Raw genomic sequence first — 26,971 nt, forward strand, 5'->3', positions numbered from 1 at the left:
ATTCAGCTTGACTATAAATTAGTTTAGTGGCCGTGCACCTAATAACAATTAAATCCGCCGGTGGGGTAGGGGCACTGCCGATATCTAAATAAAAAAACGTTATTCGGAATTTTGAAAAAACTGACGACCTCGTAAAGTGTTGGACCAATTCTACCAAATTTTTGCATTTGGGTTCAATGTGCTAAGGGAACAGAAAGTCTTTGTGTGAACATTTTCCCCCAAATTGTCCTTCAAGTACTTTTTGCACAAAAAGCGGGCTTAAGTGTGTCAAATTTTAGTTAGTTTTTCTAAGACAATGTGAATTTCTGTCAATTTTTTAAAAAAATTCCGACTCCAAAATTGTGGCATACGTGCCTGCTACCAACCACACTGTTTAGGATAATCAAGGGGACAGAAACTAAAAATTTAGAGAAAATTTGCAAATTTTTGAATATCGACTCCTCCGAAATCATGATTTCTAGACTTTCTCAAAAATATAGAACTTCTGTGCCTAGTTTATAAAAGCAAAAATGTCTGGCACAAAAAATAATGGGGTGTTCAACAACGACAATTTTTCCTGAAGTTTTCTCAGTTTCAAGATATTTCGAAAAAATAGGTTTTTGTGGGAAAAAAGAATTTTTTTGCCCAGTTTTATATGACTTTCTTTTCAAAAAGAAACCATTGTGACTTCATCTATGAGCGCTATTGAGGTCCCCAATGAGTTATAGCAAGCTTTTTTATATAAAGGGAAATCATTTTTAATTTTTTCAAAAAGAATATAAACTCAAATTGGAGGCTTATTTTTATATTTTCAGTTTTTTCGGAAAAAATTTTTCAAGTCCAAACTTGAAAAATTTTGAAATTTTTCTCTTCGTCCTGATAACCGTTTTGATGTCTCTCTCTCTCTCTCTCTCTCTCTCTCTCTCTCTCTCTCTCTCTCTCTCTCTCTCTCTCTTTCTCTATCTCTGTCTCAGGATGGAAATGCTCAATCATTTTTTGCCGAAAAGCACAATACAATTTCGGCCCAACTTTTTGAACTTTGTCGTTTTCACTTTCCTAATGTTTCATGTTCAAAAGTTCAACTATGCTCTAATCGAAAGTTTAAATAATTCGCTTTTTGGTTACTGAAATTCTAGACATAACTGTCACAGAAAAAGTATAGCATTGTTTCCACGTTTTAGGGCTTAAAAGATAGAATTAAAAAAAATTGGTCGAAATCCGACATTCTTCTAACAAATTTTCATACATTTGCTTGAATTTTTTTTTGCATGATTGTGAGGCTTGCCCCACGTCATTCCCAATCTGAGATTCCGAAGCCTGCATCCAGACCAAAGTTATTATTTACAAAACCAAACACAGTTTTTCGAGAAGAAAGTATTCAAGATTCATCAATGCTCTGAGGTTACATAAAGTTATTCAAACTTGCCATCAAACCCTCACATGAAATACAATTCTCTTTATGACCCGAACAAGAGCCTATAGACTTCGCTCGAACATCGACCGACCGACACTTACCGGCAGGTGAAACACCTGGCTTGGTTTTATGGCAACCGTCACCAATGGAATTCAGCTGCCTAATATTGCAAACAACAATAATGCAAAAAGCGAGAGCATAAAAGTGAAAAACTCACTCGCAACTTTAGATCGCTAAAGCAAATAAGGAAAATTTTTAGAACTCAGTAGACTTTTGCTCAAAAGGACTAATATCACAGGAATAATTGATTCAATGTTCAATCAATAGCAAATAAAGGGTGCAACTTATATTTCATCGAATTACCAGCCCTATTACAAGCTACAGCATTATCAAATGATTCGATGTAAGTTTCAGAACAAAAAGTTGTATTTGTCAAAACATCTTATGGTTTTGACAAACACTTTATCAGTGCGTACAGTAGCAGACATTTATTGTGTGGAGTTGTTTGATAAATTAATTGACAGCCCTTACCTGATGAGTTTTTTGAAAAAACTTCTCTAAAACTTTGTAAAATTTTGATCAGAAAGTCATCCACATCTTTATCTACAATTATAAAACCGCGTCACAAACAGTTTGACAGAAGCTTGAAAAACTACGAAAAATGAGATGATACCCAAAAGTTTTGTCTTATTGAATTGACCTATAGTGCGTTTATGGCACAAATCTAAGGGGGTTAACAACTTGTTACTGACTCGTTTCTGTAAATCATCTTAGGGATCGTACAACTTAAATTAAAATCGACTTGACGAAAAGAAATTTGACTCGATATTCTCAGAGAAAAATTTCTGAGAAACAAAGTTCTTAAGTAAGAGAGACCTTGTAGAATGTACAGAGTGAATTTATCTTGGTGGCTTTAAGGAGTCTAAGTCTAATTCCGATATTGGTGTTGTTTAATCCAATTGAGAAACAAAAAATTTTGACTAAAATGGGTCATTACTGGACCTGTGGGATTAATAACGTGTTCACCACTTACACTTGCTATCAGCATTCGCTTGGAACGTGCATGAACCTTAGTCAAACTATAGTGCACAAACTGGTCTGACAGATCTTCTAAATTCTGTTTATTTTTGAAGTTATTAACAAAAAAATTCCAGCAAATTGTGATCGCTTGATCTTGAATTATTTTTTTATTCTGAGGGGAAAATTCGGTTAAAACAGCGAAGCTGAACGATTGGTTAACTATTAACTAATTCAACGCTAATCTAGAGTATAGCGGATAAAAAATTTCACAAAAACAAACGGCAAATACGTAAAATCCTGACAGTTTTTTTGTTGCTGAAACGAATTGGCTGGTATATGGCTTTTCTGGTCATTGATAGGAGAGCAGCCTTTACAACATAAGAAGTTTCTTCTAAAAATTCTTTTTGCGTAGGAAAAGCAGTCTTTCTTAAAATACATGCCGCAGTTTTGAATGCTTCAAATTGTTGTTTTGTGAACTATCGTTTCAACCTTCAAATAAACAGAACCCTTGCTTTCACTAAAAATATCGTACAAGAACAGGAAGTTTCTATCGGATCTTATCAGACAGTACACAAAAAAATTTTAGGGCAGTGGGGCATGATTTTTTTGTCAGTAAATCAAACTGTGGATTAAAAATGATTTCTATACTTTTAAATTTCTATTCTTTTCCTATTTTTCATTTTGATGTTAATACTTTGTGAAAAAAGATCCTGAAATATGCCAAAAACAATGGAAAATAACGCAAAATTTCTTTCGAAGACAAAGAGTACAGCAGAGATGATGAGTTTTCTGTGCATTTGTAATTTTATTTACAAAAATTTTCCTTTCGTTACAGTATTTACAAAATTTCGTTACGCTACCAGAAAAATTTTTGTTTTTATCAACTTATTCTCTTTCATTCCTTCAAATTCAGTGAGTTGATTGAGGATTCGGGGTTCATAGTTATTATGAGTTTTAACAGCATGGCGACAAATTCTTCCTTATCCATCCATACCAATTAATTTTTCCTTAAATGTGGTACCATGAATGATAGTTTGAAGAAATTCACTCACTTTTATAACTTGTTTCTCTTTTTGTATCTTAATACATTTAGATCATACTTTCTTATAATTAATCCTTTTAGTTGGTCTGTAGGTTGCGTCACTTTGGTATATTTCTGTTGGACGCTTGTAATGTTATATGCATCAACTATTAAGAAATTACAATAATGAACAACAAACAAAAAGCAAATTTTCTTTGTCAATGAAAACCTCTCATCTTTACTGGCATTCTAATTTGTGGAACGCTACTGCAGACTCGATATCAGAAACTGTTGGATCACGAGCATCATATTTTTTCCGTATAAACAAGGATACTTTTTGTGACAGCAGCTAATGGTTTGACCCAAAATTACACTTCTTTGAACTCAGCTTCACTTTTCCAAAGACGGCCCTTTTCCTAACGGATATCCATTTTCATTCAGATTTTACCCCGCTAATTTTTGCCCACAATTTAGCGGAAAAGATGCGACTTTGATTGTCACAATCATTTTAATCAATTAACACAAGAAAGGAGACATGCAATTTGACAGCAGACATAGAGGAAGTTTATGTCTGATGTCAATATCAATTCCGTACGGGGGGGGGGGGGGGTCAAAAGGGCCATTTTTGTGCCAATTGAAAAAGATGGTAAGCAGAGTGAAAAAGTGTCGGAGTGAAGGCCGGGGTAGTTAGAGGGGTAGGGGGGGGGGGGGTTGGTGATTCAATGAGGTGTATGTTAATTTGACAGAGTGGCATTTTAATCAGATTGTGTATCCTCTATCGCCCATCACATAAAGGGTCATTACTTTGGACGGGCTGAGTTGAGAGGGATCTCTCAAATGACACCCCATCTCACTTTCAGACGGTACTTGATCCCTTTTAATTAGCCCACCACTACCCACTCAATACTTCCCTATCTTCAGTCCCAAAAGGTGCACCATTCTACCTGGGGAGATTATGATTACGGTTGATGGAATTCAGCAGCAATAATTGTTTTTCTCTTATAATTTCTCTTTGCATCCGAAAGCGCGCCCGTTTTCATGTCTCATTTGCTTTATAAGCCCGTAAAGCCGTTTTGATAAAATTGATAGCTTAAGATGACCAGCATGTTCCATTGTACATTTTCTCTGGTGAAATGCGACGGTGTCAGGATATTTAGCCACTGCCATTGTACCCAACGCCATAATATCCAATGCCATTATACCCAATAATGCACTTTGATAATTTCATTCAATAATTAGAACTCTACACAGGCCTCTTAGAAACTCATGCACGCTGCCACTATTGGGCGGACGAGATTCAAATTTTCTAAATGACTTCTATAATATTTCATTATGGGTAAAAAAATACACGGGAATTTTCAATTAAATGATAAAAGATAACTATAAGTGCTACAAGCATTCCAACTAAGCTCTGGACCGGAGTTCAAAGCAACTTCTTCCGAACGTGTTTGCGCCGGTTTGTTAACCCTAGTTTAGAAGTCTCAATAAAAACGAGAAAGATTTTATACGAAAGATTTGATAAGATCCATTAATAGTCAATTCAGTTCATAAGTATGACAAATCAATGTCTCGACCGGTTTAAAATGATAAGAAATTGCCCATCAATAATGGACAAATATCGATAAAAACGACGATACCGACAAAAAAGAAGGGACGAAGTCGCTATGAATCGTCGTTATAGCAAAAGTTTCTTCGGATCTTTTCAACAATTGCCCCCCCCTTTGGTACCTAGTAGAGAATCGCCTCCCCTTCTGTGCTATACTTTACCACAATATTAGTTGGCCTACAGTTTAGATAGCCGAATAATAGTTTAAGCGCAATTGCGGACCGCTGTTCACGGCCATGCCTCTCACGCACTGTGGGATGTAATCCGGAAATCGCGGGTCGGTTATAAGCGCGCCCACCGACCCGCCAGTCGGAAATTCTTTTCGCTTTGTATTCCAATTCGGCTAATTGCCCTAGCATGGCGCATTTTATTCTATCCAGTTTAACACAGTAGCATACACGGATACTTATTACTCGTCTCTGATTGGTTAATAAATCACTCGCTTAAATTCTTATCAAGAAAAGTCCCCCCCTTTTGCAAAAGGGGGGCAATTGTTGAAAAGATCCGTTTCTTCTAATTAAAACCAGAATATTCTCAATTCGGGAAAACTATTCACTATCGGCCAGTTGATTGTGAACCTTTTTTGCAGAATATTGGAAGAAATATTCAAGATGTTTGTCTATAAAAGCTCTAGCTAGATTTCCGCGTAAATTGATGTAATTTTCTTGGCAGGCATAAATACTTTGAGGCTACTTGGTGTAGATTAACATTTGCTAGTATAAATGTTTCTTGTTAATTTGTCAGTGCAGTAGGACATTAGTAGCGGCTAAATTTGAAACTTAGAGAAAACACTACTTATTAGTTATTGTTCGAAACTTGTTGGATTTTAGAGAATAGGCCCCCAATCCTCTGTAGCCGAATGTTAAATTCTATATCTGTCGATAAAAGCAACGACAAAAAAGAAAGGATATCACTCTGAATCGTCGCTAAAACAAAGGTTTCTCTTGCTTAAAACCAGAATATTCCCATTTAGGGAAACCTATTCACTATCCAGTTGATTCTGAACGTTTTTTGCAGAATCGTGAAATAGTTTAGCAAGATGTTTTTATTTCTAGAAGTTCTGCACAATTACCAAAATTTAGCAATCGGTAAACTGTACATGTGTTGTTCTGTCAATTACATTGTGAATTTTTGGTTGGGAAACCAGTCAAGATATTGTCGACGTAAAAATTTTGTTCATGAAGATTAAAAACTGTATTTTTGAAAACCTATACCATAAAAAAAATTTGACTTCTCACGATTAGCGTAAGCGGTACCAGGTAATTCTCATTTTTTATGTAATATAAGATGCATAGTAAATAACAGTCCATCAGAAATCAATTTTCTAAACAGAAAAAACTCAATTAATCATCTAGAAAAGTAAAAAGAATGCTATTACTCTGAGCTTCAAATTCTAAAAGTGATCAAAAAGAGCAACCTTTACCATAAAGCAGACGTTAATAAAATTTCTCTCAGTTGATGTATCTGACTATTTTTATTGTTTTTTTCTTATTCAGTTGAACTATAGTAATCCTTTTTTCGGAACTCTGATCATTAACCGCATCCATTATTTCATATACACAACCATGAATTTAATGCTTGTTTTCTATATCTATATAAAAAGCAAATGGAGATAAAAGAACTTCCATTGACTGAAAAAAATTGCATCAACTGATTGACAAAACATCGCTATAAAATATTTCATCCTTAACTCGACAATAGCCCAGTGTTCAGTATGGAATGGTTTTTCCAATCGAAAGTTGTATTTCTGAATAAAAGAATTTTAGATTTTTTTGTTCGAAATCAGTATTTGTAACTTGTGCGTAGGCAGCATCATAAATTGAATGAATCTGTTTGATTAATTCTGCTTAACAAACTTCAAGGAATAAGGTTTATTTTTTTCCAGTGAAAAGCACAATCTTATGGAATGTTAAGTTTCCAAACATTTTTAGAAAAAAACAGACGTTTTTTCACAAGCCATGGTCGTGAATTTCTGTTTAAAGGATTATTTGAAATTGCATATACTGATTACAACCATAAATTTAAACTTTTGAGATTTTCAGTTAAACATTTGAGAATCCAATCTGATTTAACATTTCCCCTGGAGCAAAGTAGGAGAGCTGAGTGACGAGGGGGCTCTTATTATTTTGTAACGGTGTTTCCAAAAAACTAACGTCTGAATAAATGTTTCTCTAAACGATCTAAATTTGAACGAGAGAAGTAAATCAAATGCCCATAATTACTATTATTCTGAGCTTCAAGTTCTAAAAGTAATAACAAAAAAGCGACCTTTACCATAAAGCAGCCTTGAATAAAATTTCTCCCAGTTTCTGTATTTGACTATTTTTTCATTTGCTTATTAATTAAAACAATAGTTGTTCATTTTTCAGAACTGTTATCACTTTTTTTAATTATTGGCATCCATTAATTGATATACATAACAATGACTTTAATGCTTGAATTCTATATCTATGTAAATCATTTTGATGATTTTGATCGAATAATTTGATTCTTGAGTTTATTGGCAGACAAACGCTTGTTCTTTTGAACTATTTTAGACAAATATTTTATTATTTTCTTATTGTTTAAAATAATTTTTTCTAAAAGAATTAAAAAACAAAAATATTTATCAGAAAAAATAACTTTTAGAAAAACTCTTGGGAGTTCCGTTTTTTTCTCAGTCTTAGAGAACTTTGTAACATTAGTTTAGCTCACCTGAAAATGGGTTGCAACATGATCTTCTGCAGAAGTTCCTTTGTGATATATTTGAGAGAAAATCTGTCTGATTGATATTTATTGAATTACATGAAAATGAACACAAATTCTTATTTGTATTTCAGATTAAATTCTCCAATCTCCTGAACGACTCCTGCGGTTTTTAAATTTTTTTACGTAGGCGGAGAAAGGTTACAATGGTTCCTGGTTCCTGTGTGCCAATTCCCAAAAAATGATCCGGAAAGGCCTGATGTCTGCTTTTGTCTTTGTTGAAAAACTATTGTGAACTCCAGAATTTGAGACGTTTCTTCTCCCCCCGTTTAGTCGAGTGAATTTAAATGAGTGCAGTAAAGTTTTAAAATTTGCAGAGTTTTTATCTAATATCCGTCTTTTGTTGTTCAATTGCTTGATTTTTGAAGACAGCTTTCATTAAATTTTAAATCTACAATTGGTTTTTTTGCTGAGGTTTGTGTAACTCTTGCTTCAATGAAAAACTTCAAAACAAATAATCCCGATTTGCGACTGAGAGGTTCCCGAGTCGAGACAGGATTTCAATCTTGCAAGGTATTGCAAGAAGATGTTAAGCTTGTTAATCTTAAGAAGTTGAAAAATGCAGACGACGAAAAAGACGTAAAATCATTTAGAAAACTACAATTTTTTTAAAGTTTCTAAATGATTTATCAAACTTTCTGTCTTTTTGCTTCTTCTGCATTGTTCAACATCTTCTATCTTTTTTAATTTTTCAGTTGATTTTGTTCTATAAATTTTTAAAATAGCAGTAGCTCATAGAATATAAAAAAATAAATACATTTTTTAAAGTACTTTTGTTTTTAGGTTTATTCACCTTTATTTTTGCGTGAGTTTTAAAGTTTCATTAATTTTTTTTCCTGCTGGTTGTTTCTGCAATTTCTAACCACAGATCTTTTACCAGGAAAATTAAAGTGCTATTGGCAACGTCATGTATCTATATGTTTGAATCTAGCACTTCACAAGCTGGGTATTAGAAATCTGGAACTCTAAGAGTCTGCCACTGCACAGTTCCGGACTTCGAAGTTGATTAGTCAACGTTTTTGGGCACTAAATGAGCACAAGTATTATGAAACAGATTCTAAAATGTTAAGATAATTTAAAAGTTTAAAAGGTGTCTATCTATCTAAAGATAAAAGAACACTTTACAAAGAAAGAAATGAAAAAGAAACTTTTTGAAGTCTTTGGTTTAAAAATTGTGTTTTAAAAGAAATACAATGAGCGGCACTTTTTGATCATGGTAAACCAGAGGTGTAGTTATATTGAGACTTGTTGCTTTTTGAATGATTTAATGTTCAATAAAGTCGCCAGAAGCACCCGACTTTTCTTCGATGCTTTGATCAGTCATGATTACTAATCGGTGCTATCGAACAGAAAATTTATTTCCATTACTGCTGAACATGGAAAAGAAAAGCACTTTTGTATGGCACTTTCTAATTTGAGACCTGTTCATTCATAAGCGTATATGGTTGTTTGCTCAGCAGGGCTTGCTAAAAAAAATTCAGTTCACGATTGCTCTTGGTTCCTAAATTTAATTTACAATTCAGGATGAAACAGGACAAAGTTTTTTAATCGGAGAGAGAATATGAATATCTCCGTCCCCGGTTTATCATGTTAATTATAGAACAGAGAATGATTAAAAGGAAATAGGTACATGTAATCAAAATGGCAACATTTCTACCTAGTATCCGTCAAGGATACAAGAAAGGTAAATGGGAGCTCTGATTTGTTTAGATTTATTCAGAATTGTTTATTCAATTGTTAAGACCAAAGTGTGTAGGGAGTAGCCGGCCAATATCTGAATCGTTTGAGTTCAAAATGTCCGACGTCAACAGACAAAATTCCAAAATACTGCGTCTAAGGAAGATTGGTTTCTGTGTTGTCTGTCATTAGTCCAAACCATCCAAATAAAACTGTGAGTATATGTGCTTAAGTAATTAAGCAGAGATTTTGAGGAAAAATAAAAAAAAAACTGCGTTAATTCCACCTAAAGTTCAGGATTCTAATTTAAGTTATGCTGTGAAAAATAAATGATGGCCTATGGAAAAAAAATGATGACTGCCTCCAGGGTACTCGCTTGTTGATCAATAAAACCAGAAGAAAAGCATCAAAACAGGGGGAAAAGGGGCGTTTCAAACGGCCGATGTTTCAAGTGGACGAAACCGAAATTTTGTATCAAGTGGACGACAAAAATTATTAATACATGCAAACTCTCAATATGAGTTGATAATTTAGCTCTAGTTCATGCGCCGATGGGCACATGATAACTGGCCGGTTGTTCCGGGATTACATCACAGAGCGCTTCAGAGGCATGGCCATGGACAGCGGTCTGCAATTTCTTGCATGATGTTACCTTGGGTATTTCTAAATACTCTTATGTTAATCAATGTGGATGCCTTGACTATATTATCAGTGAAAAAACAAATTATAAAGAAATAAGGAGTATTTTACAATTAAAGTAGATGCAATTGTTGTCCAGTTGAAATAAAACGCATTGTCGTCCATTTGAGTCGTCGTCCTGTTGATCGGCCCCTAAAAAGGTCCTTCAAAAAAGTGAATCATTCTGACAATTTCAAAAAATTCAATCAGTTCCAAATTTTTGTTTGAAAAAAACTTTTTACAGCTTATGGTTCATTTAAACTCATTTTCGTTAATTTTTCTGCGATGGCAAGTTATTTTTTCAGTTACTAAAAAATTTCTTGGTGTTTCCAAATTTTCAAACGATTAGAAATTAGAAAATTAGAAATTTAACAAAACAGCAATTTTTTAAAATTAGCATTGAGCATAGAATTCACAAAAAATTGAGATAGCAATTTAAAAAGCCAAACAAATAAATTTCCCAAACGGAGTAGAAGGAACGAGAAATAGGAGTGGTTTCATTGTGAATTTTGGTAGAAATATACAATCAATAGCGTAGATGAAACAAATTAATATCCTTGCTTGGTTTTCCTGATAAATGCAAGCCACAGAATTTGCATATTATCGCCTTAGGTGGAATTCATATTGGAAGAAAAATTTGGGATTGAACTAAATCTAGCAGAAAAAGCAATGACGAGACATCTAAAAGCTCTAATATGGGAAGAACAACTTGGAAATAGACAAAATTTTAGTCGGCATGGCTGAGCGGCTACAAGTTTTTAAAAAACAATAACTAAAATCTCTTCAATTGAAATACTCTCTGCTTGATTGGTTTTCTAGCGAAACTGATTTTCACATGTTATGCATTGTGAGAGGTTCGTTATTTTGTTAGAACAATTTTTTGTATCGAACAGTGAATTTACCACTACAGAGTGGTCAGAGCAATATTTACTAAGACGAGATTTATTTCATTTTTAATTTATGATGCTGAATTCTTGGACGTTTCGAATGGATGACGTTTCAATTTGACGTCATCAAAATTTTTATCAAATGGACGTCATAAATAATTAATACATGCAAAATATCAATATGCGCTGATAATTTAGTCCTATTTGACGAAACGGTGAACGCACAAATATTTTTGCGAGAATAACATGTTATAAAGAGTGAGCCCAGGAGAAAAAGTTTATGCTTGGTGAGTATAAGAGACGCCTTTAAGCTTTATCAGTAGCCTCGTAACTCGTCCTCAAAGCTGCTGGTTAGGTGAATTGGTGTCTTTTTTGCTTTTTTCTCGACATAAGCTAGCTAAGCTAAGTGATTGACCACTCTGGATTAGCACCCCAGAGCTTGAAACGCTCCCTATAAATACAGCAGCTTGAAATAAGAAAGATCTTTTGAAATTTAGGATAAACGATTAGGAACTTTCACTTTGAAGTGAAATTGCAGAACATCCAACGTTTATAACTCGTTTTTGGCGTTTTGCAGCTTTCAATATAGAGTAAGATTTTTTTAACTTTTAGCTTGAATAGGATAAGCGTTGTTGATAAGCGTTGGATAAGCGTTAATAGGATAAGCTGGAGTAAATGACCTCCTAATAAATCGCAATTAGTAATTAAATGTCAATTGGACGCATATAAATCGAATCGAGTCAAGTCCTGGTTGTCTGAAGCATGGCCATTCTCGTTTAATTTAGTCATTATGGATGCTTTTGACTATATTTTGGATAAAAGAGTCAAAATATCAATATTTTTAGCGAGGGTTGATATTGAGAATGCATGCGATTGTTGTCCAGTTGAAATAAAATTTAGTGTCGTCCATTTGAAACGTCGGCCGTTTGAACGGCCGGTGCTTAAATTTTTCAGAAATGTCAAATTTGATCCCAATTTAGCAATAATTAGTAACTTCAAACTCTGATTCAGAGGTGCCAATCAAAAATTTGTACTTTCACATCGCATAAGTTAATCCCATGAATCAATTTTGTATCTAACGCTTGAGCAGTAATTCCCAGGTCTGAGAAAATCTGCTGCGGAACGCGAACTTTTATTTAATAACGTACATTTTAAAAGCGTCAAGTTTCATTCTTACCAACAAGAGAACTAAAAATAATTTTGACGGATTTACTTTCTTCGTAATGAATCAATTGAACTGATTTTAATTGGAGGGAGAGCTGTCAACAGAGAGAGCTGATTTTAACTCTAGTCCAAAGAGTTGTTGTCATTTTGCCTCGTTTTTCAACAACGATGGGATTAATAGATCGCATTTTTATGTAAATGCAATTGGGTAACTGTGCCTATTGTTATTATATATCTGAAAAAAATTGCATTAAATTTTCAGTGCAAAAAAATTCTTTTTTGCACAGAATTTTTTTTTCAGGGCAAAAAAAGTTTCTGATTTCTTTTTTTCTCAAAAAATGAAATCAGAAACTTAATTAATTAATTTTTCAAGAAAATGCAGTTCATCGGGAAGCAGAGTCTTCAGTTTTATGCTTACCTCCTGGACCAATAATTTTTTCTCTAACAATGTTTCTTAACGATCTGAGTTCTTTTCCCTACCGCTGGGTTCTGAGATTTTTGGTGAAAAGTTACCAAAAAAAATTCTGTGAAAATTACAAGAGTCGGAGGAAAGTCAAGCAATTACCTTTTTTCTCAAGATTTTTTGATTTTAAAACCAAACTTGTCATAACCAGAAACAGATTTAAACAGATTGGTTCTATAAAAGAGCATAACATGAAAGACAATGACGCGTATCCTCTCGGTTTGTGACACATAAACGAAATCGATTATCAATACTAAGATGAAGATATGGCTGACGAAGTATACCATATTACCCCCCCCCCTTCTACGACTCCACAAATGTCGCACTATTGTTTGTTTAGTGTAATGGCGTGCGGAGGTTTATGCTCTGTCCCATTAAGCGGGTATTAGGGGCATATAATGGGGAAAAATAAGGGAAATAGTGAATAAAAAATAAAAATTGTTGCTCTCAAACCACCGCATGGACCTCAATTATAACTGAGTCGTGTGACATGATAACCTGTTGCTCATTCCGTAAAAGATGGCCCCGTCAGTGACACTGCTGAGGTTTCGGAATGCCTTGAGTGCCCTGTATGCAATGGGGCTGAAGTAGAGGAGGGAGTGGGGGGAGTAGTAGATGACACACTGGTAGAGGAAGAAGGGCAAAAAGGAGATGTAGTACAACACTGTGATCAGAATGAGAGACTTGCAAATTGCAATTTGCTGCCAGTGACTCACTTCTTGCTCTTTGCTCACTAAACACATACAATAAAACCTACTTTCATCTATTTTGTTTCGACATTGTGCCATACAGGGTGAAATAACCCTAGTTGAGAAATCTTCGGTTAGAAAACACGTAAGAAACCGTCGGTACGTCGTTTTTTTTACTAGCCAAAAATGACGAAAGTCCTTAAGATGTTTTTGTTGGTATGGTCAGTTTTGTTCGGTATTAAACATAAGAAAGATTCGGTATCGTCGGCTATTAAATGTATGTTTTGTTGTTCAGCCACACTGATGACTTACGTATATATACGCAGCATTGTACAAAAAATGGACGGCGGGTCAAGAAAACGATTAAACGTTTTCTTGACACACCGTCCTTATTTTCTACAATGATGCGTAGACGTAAAGCCATCAGTACGGCTAAATAGCAGGAACTTCAGAGCAGAACCTGGCATCTGCAAAAAAGAAAACGACATCTACAATAAATAAGCTGGCAAATGTAATTCGTAAGTCGGTATAATGAACTTTCGAAAATGGTTAAAAGCTATCGGTTCCAAATAACAACGAACAAATAGTTTTGTTTTTATGTTTAAATATGATCAAATGGTTTCCTAAAATAGATCATTTCTTCTGTTTGTTATTGTTCCGACCCATTTTGAGGGGGGGGGGGGGGAACTATATACTCAAATGGTTTTTTTTGTTGACAATTTTGGCCGATCGATATAATAATCGTAGAGAGTTGTGAGTGGTATTATTAGAACGCCCGTCCAGCGTAAAAAATGGAATTAAAAAGAATCTTTCAATTTTCATTCTTCATAAGGAGTTATCGAGGTTTAAATTTTGTGAATATTAGACGGATTCAGCTGTTTTAATTCACTTTTTCGACCAAATTTTCGTCAATTTTGATCAAATTTTTGTCAATTTTGCTAAAATATGTTAAAATTGTTAATTGCAATTTTATAGATGTTATCTCTAAAGATAAAGCACTGTTGTTGAATTGTTCGATCCAATTTTTTGGCTAGAATTTGTGCTAAATTTTTCAAATTTCAGACTTATTTCGTCAAAAATGGGACCAAATTAGCATTTTTAGCCCACTTGCTTTAAATTTGCTGGAAAGAGACAATTTAAAACCGCAGGAAGATTCTTCCTAAGCTACAAAAAAGCTAGTTGTACTCTAGCTGGCATTAGGAGTCTTCTGGAATTATAATACTGCCTATTTTTTGCCAATAAATCAAACTCAATAATTATACAAAATGCATAATTTTTTTTTGACAAACAGAAAAAAATTGTATAGAATTGATTCATTTGCAACCATTTCAACAATTGAGTGTTGTGTGAAACGCGCAGCAACATCTAGGCTGATCTTGTTCTCACTATGGATCCTTACGGCAAAAATTTTTCACATTTTAATGGCGCGAGAACTTTATTTTCAAAATATTTCCGCTATGTGAAAGTTTTTTATGTAAATTACGGACAAGTGTTTAAACTTAGGGCTCAACTATTGAAAAAATTATTTAAAATGAACGAGACCCAACGAGATGGTTTCAGAGTTAAGCTCATGGTGTTTATGGCTCTGGCAAAATGTTTTTGTAAAAATTTTATGGATTTCTTTCGTTTTGCTTCCACCTCTTATACTTTTTCGAGCCGAAAGACTTAATGTCCTCGATTAAAGATCCAACTTGTTTTTAGGAAATATAAAAGAACCTAATCATATTTTTCTGTTGTTATCTAATCTCTGTTATGACTTTGATTATATTTGTTTTGAGAAAATATTGGTGAACTTTTCAACTTTTCCACGATTTTATCTTGTTTCTCTCAACTTAGTGTGTAGTCTCAGTAAAAAATTTCCCTTGAGTTCTAAAATAATGTCGATTACGAATTTATATTCAAATAAAGATTTCTTTATTTTGGTACTACGCGTTTTCAATTTTTCTTTATTTTTTATCATAATTGCATATTTTATGAGTTCATTTTGTTTCCTTGTCGAAATGTCACATTATTGACCAGGCCAACTAAAGGAAAGCAATTTAGGGAAAACACAGAGCGTTGGTAAAGGCGTATTTGGATATCTTAATTGTTTTTGTTGAAGAGTTATAGTTTATGCTTTTTGGGATGCGACACAGTTATCTCGCAAAAATTTGTGAGTTTTTTTATTGCTATGTTTGTCTTTCTTTTCGCTGATGTGCGCCATATACCCTATAATGACTGATCATAATTGCTATCCCAGGAGGCATAACTCAACCTAATTTAAGATTTCAGTTGATAGCTATTTGTTTTATTGACTTTCAAATTAGTTTCATCTGTCTCCCTTTTGCTTTTCTTTTCGTCACCATGTTACACAATCTCACGAATCAGAACTTCCAATTACTTATGTTAATTCAAACTTTTTTATCCCTAGGTTATACGTTGGGACTGACTGCTTCGACCGTTTAGTTTCATAAAAAAAATTTTCGAGATTTCTATACTGTCCAATTTTTTTGGTTTCTTTGTTATCATGTCTAAGTAGTCCTTTTATAAGGAAGGCTAGTTGATGTTAAAATGAAGGTAAAATGATTCTGTACAGTTGTTGCTCGCAGCATCTTGTAATTATGGCTACTTGAACAGTGTCATGTCGTAACGCTGTTTGAAGTTTTGGTTTCTTTAAGTATTTGTTTTTTTTGTGAGCTCGTGACTTAATCTCATTATTAAGAGACTCAGTTGGCTCGCTGGGAAATTGCTACTTATTCCATCGCTTTTCTGTAGTTCTAAGTCTGCTATGACTTTTGAAAATATTTGTTTTCAAAAATCAATTTGAGTTTCTGAGCTTCGTCTTTTTTAAATAGTTTTGCGCTCGATTTGTAGCTCAGTCCCTGTGATAACAGGCCACAACCCCTTTCCAGTGAGCTATAACTTAATCTTTGTATCGGTTTTAGCTTCAAGCATTTATTTCCCGGCTTTGTTACTACTGTTACTAGGAGATTTTTTAAAATATATTTGTACATTTTAAAGTATTTTTGGTTTCTTTTTAAATTATAACAAAAATCGTTAATTTCATTGGTTTTGAAATTTTGCGCAATCGAATATTGGTTAATGACATGTCTAAATTGCTTCCTATTTAGATATAATTGAACATTTTAGTGGTTTCAGTTGATATCTAATGGCAGTAATAACTGAGAAAGTAATTGTTTACTAAAATGGAAAAATATTTTTGAATTTCGCACCTATTTGCTCTTTTTTCGACCTGTTAGCCAGTAGCATTGGTGACAATTCCCATATTTTTTCTAAAGAATCATAGGTTAAATTCTTTTGTTTTGGTTTTTATCTGATGCGAGTTTGATTTTGTTATGATTTTTTCTATTAAAGAAATCGAGTTTTGGTCGGAAATAATGTTTGTTGTTTGATTTTTATTATTGTCCTTTCTATTAATCCTATTACCAACAAATTTCATTGACCCTCTAGCTTGGAATTATCGTATTTCATTGGTTGTTTGTTGAACGATGTGTTTTTGAAAGTTTTCTATCTCTTCGTCATTTGGTAGCCAAATAAGTCAAGAATGTGGATGGGCGGGATCGGAACATTATGTGCGTACGCACATTACCGAGCCTCCTTGTTAAAATTTAAAGTGGTGTGCAACAGCGTGCTACTGCTGAAAACTTAGTTAGTAGAATTCACCTATTATTCGGAAGAAAACTGATCCCTGTTCAGTTCTTCTGAAGTTATCTCACAATTTCTGAGAGCGTAAGAATATAAAAGCAACACGGGACTTTTAATCGGACAATTTTACGAGCTGGGAAAAGAGCAACTCAATTTGTAAAATGAGAACGTAATGGAATCAAGACGCAATGAAGGTTGAAATTCGGCAAGATGAGTTAGTTTGATAAACAAAATGAAATAGAGAGACACAGCTTCAATGAAGTTTGCTAAGAGTAAATCGGGATGAGGTCCTATTTGCATTTTAAAAAAACTTAATCAAACTTCAGCTTCATATGAATTGTCGATATTCTGCGTATTTGCGCAGTTTAATTACTTTTCAGCGATTTCGTTTCCCAGGAAATGTCTCAAACTGGATGACGAGGGTGCAAACATTTCTGCAACCTACTCAACAATGATTTGACAATTTCTAAGAATAATACTCACATCCACTGCTTTGAGAAGAACTGTTTTGCATGTTTGCCACCATCTTTCTTCTCTCTTTAGAGCTGCGTTTGATCTGTAGGCCGATCGCCGCGTAGCAGAACAGGATTACTCCACCTGGGATGATGTACGCAGTTGAGTAGTGTAAACTCATCATAACTGCAACAAACAAGCCATAGAAATGAGGTAAAAAAATTGAAATCTAAAACTGAAAAAAAAACCTTAGCTTAATTTAGAGGGGACTTAATTTTCACGAACCCCATTGCGTGGCCAATGTCGGACATGCCGAGTAAACTTACTCGATTTTGTCTCTATTATTCACGACCCATGTCACAGTAAGCGAATTCAGTTCGAATTTGCTTTAAAATTGGATATCTCTGCAACTGGATTCCATGAGTTTTTTTGCGATTAGAGAGAAAAATACTGACAAGACTTTGTGACTAATTTCCACGCATCACTACCCAGTTTGAGATCCAGACCCAAATTTTCGTCTGATCAGACCTTCCAGAAAAAAATTCACCCTGATCAGACATTCCAGACCCAAGTTACCTCTGATCAGACTTTCCAGACACAAAATGTCTCTGATCAGACTTTTCAGACCGCAGATGTTCTGATCAGACCATCTTCAGACCATGGTCCAGACTCAAATTCAGACCATTGCCCAGACCTTAATCAGACTATGATCAGACCCAAGTGCGCTCGAAGAGGTTATGATCAGACCCAGTTGTGCTCGAAGCATTTATGGTCAGACTGAAGTGCGCTCGAAATCAGTTCTGATCAGACTCAAGTGCGCTCGAAACAGTCTGATCAGAGAAAGATTTTAATTATAAAAAAATCTCCTAATTTTGGCTAAAGTATATTCATTTTATAAGAACTGATGTTTGCAGTATTAAATTCATCTAAGGAAATATCAATTATTAAAGTATTGCTAAAGAAAACGAAACCCAACTGTTTAGAACAAATTTTGTTTAGTGTATGGTTGGGTGTACATTTCTGACTCAATGGGTGAGTTTAGGCGGCGTTCCATAAGAAACATTGTGACTCCAGTTGATCAAAATTTCTTCTAAAGGGGACCGACCTCTGCTATCAGCTGGACTCCTTTTTTCTGATCAGAGCTATTGGACTTTAGATGAGTCTCTGATCAGAACGCTGCTTTATGGCTGCCTCTTGGCAGAGCCAACATCTCTCAGTAATAAAAACAAAAAAGAAAAAAAATAATGCGCTCGAAATGGTCCCCGATCAGACCCAATGGCGTTCGAAAACTTTCCTGATCAAACACAAGTGCGCTCGAAGAGGTTATGATCGGACGCAATTGCGCTCGAAGTCGCCTCTGATCAGACAAAAGTGCGCTCGAAGAGGTTATGATCAGACACAATTGCGCTCGAAGTCGACTCTGATCAGACCCAAGTGCGCTCGAATCCGCTTATGATCAGACTTTTCAGACCAAATCGAACTCTGATCAGACCATCGCCACACCATCGTCCAGACTGTAGTTTGCTCGAACTTTCTTCCAGACCCTGTAATTTCGGTCTGGGAAGACACGGGTGTGCGCTCGACTGGGTCTGATCATAAACCAATTTGGGTCTGGGCCTCAACCTGGGTAGTTCATTACGCATTACCTTTTGCCGCTGTTTAAATATCTAATCACAATATATTGTCAGTGTGACCGGTATGAAAAGAATCTATTTGGCGATTAATTACAAAACATTCCTCTCGATCCGTTTAGTAGATTACGATAACTCTAAGTGGTTTTACACTTACTCACAGCAATGTTCACAAGAATACTTAGGTCTTTGCATTTGGTTCCATTTAATTACTATTCAAATTCGGGAGTAATGTTTTAGGCTAAAAAAATAACATGCTCAAAATGGTGAATTTTAATCCGCCAATACATACAAAATGTAATCCCTTTCCACAATATATGTAATTTACTTCCATGCTTTGAGTAACTATTTTCCATCGTTGTAAACATAAAAGAATCGTGACAAATGCAAACACGTTTTGGTCACTCGATTCCACAAAAAAACAAACTCATCGAAGTTTGTTTTCTCGAGCATTGACCACGTAATAAGCGTATGATATGTATGCATTACGCCGCTGAGGTATACCCAAATCGTCACGGGCAAGATTGCCCGATCTGCGTGTCTTTTGTTTTTTTCTATGTTAATACATTGAAAAAGAAACCTCTTTACAAAAATCGATTCTTTAGAAAAAACTGGGAAATTGCGCACCCGTGTTTGCTAAGATGTCCAGATCTTAACCTCGAACTTGAGATACAAACTGTGTATCCCATTTTTCGCGCGCTACGTTTCACGAATCTGCTCAATTTATGTATCTGTTTTTCGCACGCAGGGTAACTTTCTTTTGCACTGAATGTATTCTATTTTTGCACTGAAGGTATCTACTATCCCCAATTAGGCCTAAGTTAATACGCGTATATTAATTGATAGCAATTAAGAGAATACAAGTAGTTTACGGGTTAATAATATAGCATTTAGCGCTCAAACTTATCATTATGTTTTTTATTTGATTTGAATTGTCATATGGGAATTGGAATTGGCATCACCCAAAGCCGTTTTTAAGGATTTTTTAGAACCTGTTTCTTTTCAGTGTATTGAGAAAAGAAAAAAGTATCAGCTGATATGTTTGATCGTTGGGGCACTATTTCATTATGGCTTTTCAGGCTTTTATTTGTATTCAAGCATCATTGTTTTGAGTTAATTTTGTTAAAATTTGAAAAAAATTAATTTCTGAAAAAACCCTCAATTTTCAAATTTTCCTTTTTTTATGCTCTGTGGTTGAATTGACACTTTATTTCATAAAAATAACAAAGCGTGTAGGCAAAATTTTCAATAAAAAACAGTGGTTTGTCCAGTAGCAATTTATTAGCTCCCCTTATTCGTCCATAACGAGACAAGATTGGACCGTGGTAAATTTCGTTAAAAAAACCACAGATGAATTGAATACTGTTTTTTTCTTGCTAAGTTTAATTTAATGAGTGACTTGCATTTGAATTCAGCAAATGAATTGTTAAATTGAGTTTGTTTATTATTTTTGCGTCTATTGTTAGATTGACAGGTGTGTAGCATATTTTTTCGGGAAAAATCCCTCAATTCTGCGTCTATTTTGGATGTTCATTATTTTTTTTTTGAAAAATCACTCCGTTGCTCGACCAATTTCTGCGTAATTTTACATGTTTACAGGATTCCTTTGTTTTCTGAATCAACATAATATTTTAAAGATTTCAAGGTGCTTATTAACTTTTTTGAATCTATTTACAGGTTTACAGGATTCTAACAACTTTTTCGAAAAAATTCTCCACTCTGCTCTCTCCTAATCTTTTTTTCTCTCTCTCTTTTTTTCTATAAATAATTCTAGTAAATATCAAACTCAGAAGCAGATATTCAGAAAAGCAATTTTTCAATATGGCACTTTATAAATATTAACAGTTAAACGCAAACATTTCAATGGCAGTTTTTTTTGAAACTCAGTCATTAAAAATTTCAATAGGTCTTTGTTTGCCCATGGGTTTTCATTCCCTTTAAGATGTCTTGAAGTTCCGTCCAGGTGGTTTACCTGCTGCAATTGTACTGGAAAGGAAGAAAGGAAAAGGGGTGTATATCACATATGAAATGATTTCTACAAAAAAACATCAAAAACCAAAATTCTGAACAATTATAATTTGTCGCCTCATTAATTTGATCTTTAAAAGCTTCAAATCACTTTTGCTTGCTCAATTAATAAAGGTTTAAATTACATTTGCATGCTCAAAAGCGCGCTTTTAATTAGGTTCAATCGCGAATTAGAGATAAATTTGTGGCGAAAAATAGATACCTAAGATGAGCGGAAACGTGCTACAGGACTTGTCACCTTTTCTGCAATTTTAAAGTATCCCAATTTCGCAAAAATGGGTTAACCCTTTTTGCAAAAAATAAGATACAATGCTTGTATCCTAATTTTTTTCATTTTATGTATCTATTTTTCGCGCGATTTTTACTAAGGCGGAAACTTTGGGGTATACCTCTGCCTCCTAATGTGACATCATATATTATCTTTCATGGTTACCAAGAAGGGGCTACCCAGGTTGGAGTCCCAGTGATAATCAATCGTTCTTAAAAAGCAGTAATTTGATCAAGCATTCTACTTGTCAGAAAAATGAAAAAATAAATATAAACTAGAGGCGCACTTTTTATTTTATATTGGGGCAGAACTTTGAATGAATTTTCACATATATCTAAAGAAATCACAGGCAAAAAAGTCTGTCGATTTAAATGTTAATTTGGTAAGCAAAGTTCATTTCACTGCGTTGCATTAATAAATTTTTGCGCAAAATGTACACTTTGAGAATTTTGCTGAAATTAACTTCAACTAGCGTGAACTTCATTTCTTAGATTCGTTTGTTAATGTTGCTTAAGAAACAGATTTTGACATGAGCCAATTTATCGCAAATCTAACTTACAATTTATCTTCTTAATCTGCAATTAGTAATGCGAGGGCCTTTCATACGATTAGTTGCAGAATAGGCCTTCTTTCATTTCTGACTAATTGGCACGTTGTTAATTCTAATTCAGCTAGGGCGCAAATCATTGACAAATTCGGGTAAATTTACTCGAGCAAATTTGCCTTTAGCAACGCAGGACTTGATAAGAAAAAGTATTCTCACATCTGATGAGACTGCGCTGATCCATTTGTGCCATGCAGGAGCTGAATCCAACCAACCACCTGAAAGCAGCTGCTTCCATCCAGAGGAAGAAGAACTGGAGGAAGAGAACCAACCAATAGGCGAAGAGGACACAAAAGAGGATCTTTCCCAATCTGATGGAATGGCAGTGGTAGTAGAGTGGCTTAGTTATGGCCATAACTCTGTCCACTGCTGCCATCATTATGGTTGTAGACTGCACTCCATAAAGGAAATTGTTGGCCAGGAATTGGAACTGAAACACCAATGATCATTCGTGATGAGCAGCCACAAATCTTGAAAAATATTGCTCGATGATTCAAAATTTGTAAGATACAAAAACTGGCTAAACTTGGAATGTGTTCAAATGGTCTAAAATTGTATGTTTGGAATCCTTAAAGCTAGCAGCAGGGTTTCAATTTTAGAATGTTTTTCCACTTTATAAAAAGTTTTCCACTTTTATACACGGATTCCACAAGTTGTCCGAGGTGAGCCACAATATAGGAACTTACTTACTTTAAATTAAACCACATATATTCTCATTAATCATAGCGAGATCATAACCACAAATTTTAAACCTATCTACACCTCCCTTCACCTAGCTACCCCCACCTCCCCCCCCCCCCCCCCACCCCAACTACCCCAGCACTACCCGCCTCCCCAACCTATCTACCCACCCACCCACCCCCCCCCCCCCCCACCTACCCCTACCCCCCAAACTACTCACTCCACCTAACTACCCCCACCCCCACCTACCCCCCTCCCCCTCAACTACCCCAGCACTACCCACCTCCCCAACCTATCTACACACCCACCCCACCTAGCTCCCACCTGCCAAAAAAAATTGTCGGCATTTTAAAAACACTTTAATGTGGTTTGTTGGGCTACTTTTGTTTTTTTCTCTTGTCTATTTTGATGATCTGATTTCAGTAAGGTTAGGTTAGAGATTATAATGCACGACGATTCGAGCTATGTTTTTTTTGAAGTCTTAACATTTGGGCTATTAGTAATTTTCAGAGTGTTCAGGATAAGTTTAGCGCTGAAATGCTCTGAGACTCAAGTCCGGGAGCATAACTTTGTGCAAAAGTTTTCTTTTAATGATTTATCTATATTATAGACATAGATAGTTCCAGGAAGGTAACGAAATTGTTGTTCTCAGATGCCATGGAAAAAACCTTAACTAGTCTGGAAGCGTTGCAAAGAGAACTAATTCAAGAACATTTGATAAAGATTTAGTTCAAATTTACTTGAAAGCTGCAATGTTTTCCAAAAACTTTTTTTTTCTAAACACGCAACTTCTTGAATTTTTTTTCTTTGTAGTGAGCTTCTGGACACAGAGAGTTTTGATTTGATAACGTCAAGAAAGTCTATTGCAGTAAAACAGTAAATTTGTTATTATAGCCCAGCGTTATTTTGTTTGTAATTCCAGGCTGTTCACTGCGCTATATTATTTGAGCAGGTTTTGGAATTGTTTATTTAATAATCTTTCGTTAAAAAAAATACAAAACTTATCATAGAACTAGGTTCATAATTGGTTAAACTGAGTTAATTTTTTTGAATTAGGGACGAAATAGAATTTGTTCCGATCGACTTTAGTGGGGGAGGAACTATATACTGGGTTTTCTTTTTGTTCAGTCAATTTCGAACGATTTTTGATGTAATCATCGAAGAAAGCTGTGAGTACTGTTAATAGAAAACCAGTTCAGCGTAGAAAATGGAATCAAAGAGATTTTTTTGATTTTTGCTTTTTACAGAGAGTTATCGATGATTAAAATTTTCCGTATTTTTGACCAAATTTTCGCCAATTGTGCTAAAAAAAGGTTAAAATTGTTAACGGTAATAAGGTTGATCTCTTCTTTAAAGATAGAGGAGTGTTACTGAATAGTTCGATACGAGTTTTTATTTACATAATTTATAATAAATTTCTCAAAGTTCACATTTTTTCCGTCAAAAATGGGTTCAAATATGTTTTTAACCTTCTTTCGTTCTATTTGCTGGAAATAGACACATTAAAACTGCGGTCGTATTCTTCGTCAGCTCAAAATGAGAGCTAGTTGTGCTCTAGCTGTCTTTAACAGACCTCTGGAGTTATAATTTTGCCAGTTTTCTGCCAATCTTGTTAAAAATACCAAATGCCTTGTTTATTTTTGTTCTCTTTTGCAACCATATGAACAATTGAGTGTTTTCATAGACGCGCAAGAATATCAGAGCTGATCTCACTTTGGATCATTTTGACAATTGGATTTTAAAAAACTTGCCAGGCCTTTTTCTCAAAATTTTTCCGCATTTAAAAATTTTATAAATACGACTGACGAAAAATTCAAATCAAGGCACAATTATTGACAAATTTATTTTACGAAAAATGAAGACCAACAACAAATATTATGGCTTCAGAGTTAAATTTGTGGTTTTTATGGCTCTGACAAGCTGCAATTGTAAAATTTAATAGAATTCTTATGTTTTGCTTTCTTTTGTAAAACTTTGTTGACCAATGACTTAGTCTTCTCGTGAGTAAAAATTTAATATCAGTAAATTTTTTGTATGTATCTCACAGTTTCTTTGTTTTCATACTACGAGTTTTTGTTTCTTTAGCATATTTGGACACTTTGAAGGTTCAATTTGTTCCCTTGTCAAAATACCAGCTTAGTGACGGTCTCTTTGAAGAAAAGCTTAGTTGAAAAAATGCACAGCGTTTAAAAAGCCGTACTCTTAATTGTTTTTGTTGATTAGTTTTTGCCATTGAGCACAGTTCTATAGCAAAATTTAGTAGATTTTTTTCTGTTTTTGCCTATGTTTGTCTTTCTTTTTGTTGTTTTGCGATTGCGATATATACCTGATAATTATATGTCCCAATTGCTTCCCGAGGATATATAACTAAAACTATTTAAAGATTTCAGTTCGTAGCTTTTTATTTTAATGACTTTCAAATTGAGTTTTTTAATAAAAACGAACTTGTCAAATGTCTCCATTTACCCTCATTTTCGTCCCCTCATTTTCGTCACATATGAAGCACACTAATCAAAGATCTCAAACCTTTTTGTTGATTCATCTTTCAAACATTTTCTATGCTGTTCAATTATTGGGTTTGTTTTTGTTGACAATTCTGCGTTGTGCTATTATAAGGAAGACCCCGTTGATGTTCAATTGAGAATGAAGTGTTAATTTACAGGTTTTGCGGAAAACCACTTCTAAGTATAGAGCCCGGTTTTTTGGTTTTTAGTCTCGTGATTCAGTCCCATTAATAAAAGGCCTAATTGGCCTTCTGAGTAGTTGCAACTTAATCAATTGTTTTTTGTTAAAAACTTATGTCTGTTATGACTTTTGAAAATGTTTTGATTTTTGAGCTTTGCCATTTTTTGAAATCGTTTTTGGGTCGATTTGTAGCTTAGTCTCTGTAAAGACAGGTCACAACCCATTTCTTGTGAGCTATGATATAATCTTTATACCAGTTTTAATTTCAACCGTTTGCTTCTCGGCTTTCTTACTGCTGCTACTAGGAGTTTTCATAAAATTATTTAAGTTTTTATATGTTTGCACATTTTAAAGAATTTTGTTTTCTTTTAAAACTATAACATTAACGGTACGTCCCATTGGCTCTGAAATATTGCGCAATTGAACATTTTCAAAGCTTTTAGTGAAAGGTAACTTTCTTTTTTTGCCGGTACTTGTCCTTCTTTTTGTTGTTGTATAATGTAAACTGGAATAAAAGGCCTCATTTGCTTCCTTTGGAGATAAAAATGATCATTTTAGTATTTTCATTTATTATCTAATGATATTAATCTCTTTGAAATTATTTGATTTCAAAAATAGAAAGGTAGTTTTGAACTTCGCGCCTTTTTGCTCCTTTTTGTCGACCTGCTAACCAGTCCATTTAGGACAGGACCCACATCTTCTCTGATGTAGTATAGGTTCATTTTTTTTTGTCTAAGTTTTTTCTGATGCAATTTTGATATGATTTCTCTCTATATAGACATCGAGTTTTGATCGTAATTAGTGTTTGTAATTTGGTTTTTATCATTGTTTTTTCTAGTGGTCCTATTAACAACAAGTTTTTTCGGCCCTCTATCTTGGCATTAGTTTTTTTCAATTTGTGTTTTTTTGAACGATATGTAAGTTTTTGAAAGTTTTCTATCTTTTCGTTATTTCCAAGCCACTTAAGTCAAGAATGTGGATGAGTGGGGTCGGATAATTATGAGCGTACGCACATTAACGAGCCTCCTGGTTATAAACATTCTTAAACTACCCTTAAACAATTCAGCTGATCAAAAATAAAAAATAGTCTGAAATATATGTTAATGCAGCTTTTAAATATGTTTTCATTCATCAAATGAGTAAGTTATCACGAGCACTTACTATTTTGCAATTTCTAGGAATATTTTAAAACAGCGTTAAAACCCATTTCTCAATCCTAATTAAAATAAAATTAAGTTATAGAAAAAATTATTTCAACGGCATTTCTTGATATTAATTTTATGTATTGCCTTCGGACCATTTCACATTTGGTGCAGTGTTTGTGCAATCATTATTGTCGTGGTTTCAGAAATCTGTTCTTACATCTCCAGAGGGGATTTTTAACAACGCTTTAATTATTAATTTGTTCAAATTGACCCTATATAAATGTCCCAGTAGTAGTATTTGCCTTAGATTTGTTCCTGAGTATGTTCAAAGGACAAAATAGAAGTAGAAATAATTAATTGGTAATTTAATGCTCATTTCCGCCGTTCGATAGATACAAACTAGAAAAGGAAATACAAGTGGTGCCGCACATGAATTAAATTGTTCATGAAAGGCAGCATTATTGGACAAAATTCTTTTTCCCTCAAAT

General features: G+C 34.3%; 1 protein-coding gene across 13 annotated transcripts in view; it reads right to left on the bottom strand.

Moving 5' to 3' along the window:
• The window catches only part of LOC142336011 (uncharacterized), a 117,133-nt gene that overhangs the window by 6,269 nt on the left and 83,893 nt on the right, over positions 1-26,971 (bottom strand). For all 13 annotated transcript variants that reach the window (XM_075384471.1, XM_075384463.1, XM_075384469.1 and 10 more), the window contains exons 3-5: positions 22,132-22,402; positions 17,472-17,627; positions 13,153-13,387 (exon numbers count right to left, since the gene is read on the bottom strand). In XM_075384471.1, the coding sequence (XP_075240586.1) occupies positions 13,153-13,387; positions 17,472-17,627; positions 22,132-22,402 (662 nt within the window). The remainder of the gene's footprint in view (positions 1-13,152; positions 13,388-17,471; positions 17,628-22,131; positions 22,403-26,971) is intronic.

The sequence above is a fragment of the Convolutriloba macropyga genome, chromosome 3, assembly GCF_964194025.1.
Source record: "Convolutriloba macropyga chromosome 3, txConMacr16.3, whole genome shotgun sequence".
Taxonomy (NCBI): Eukaryota; Metazoa; Xenacoelomorpha; order Acoela; family Convolutidae; genus Convolutriloba; species Convolutriloba macropyga.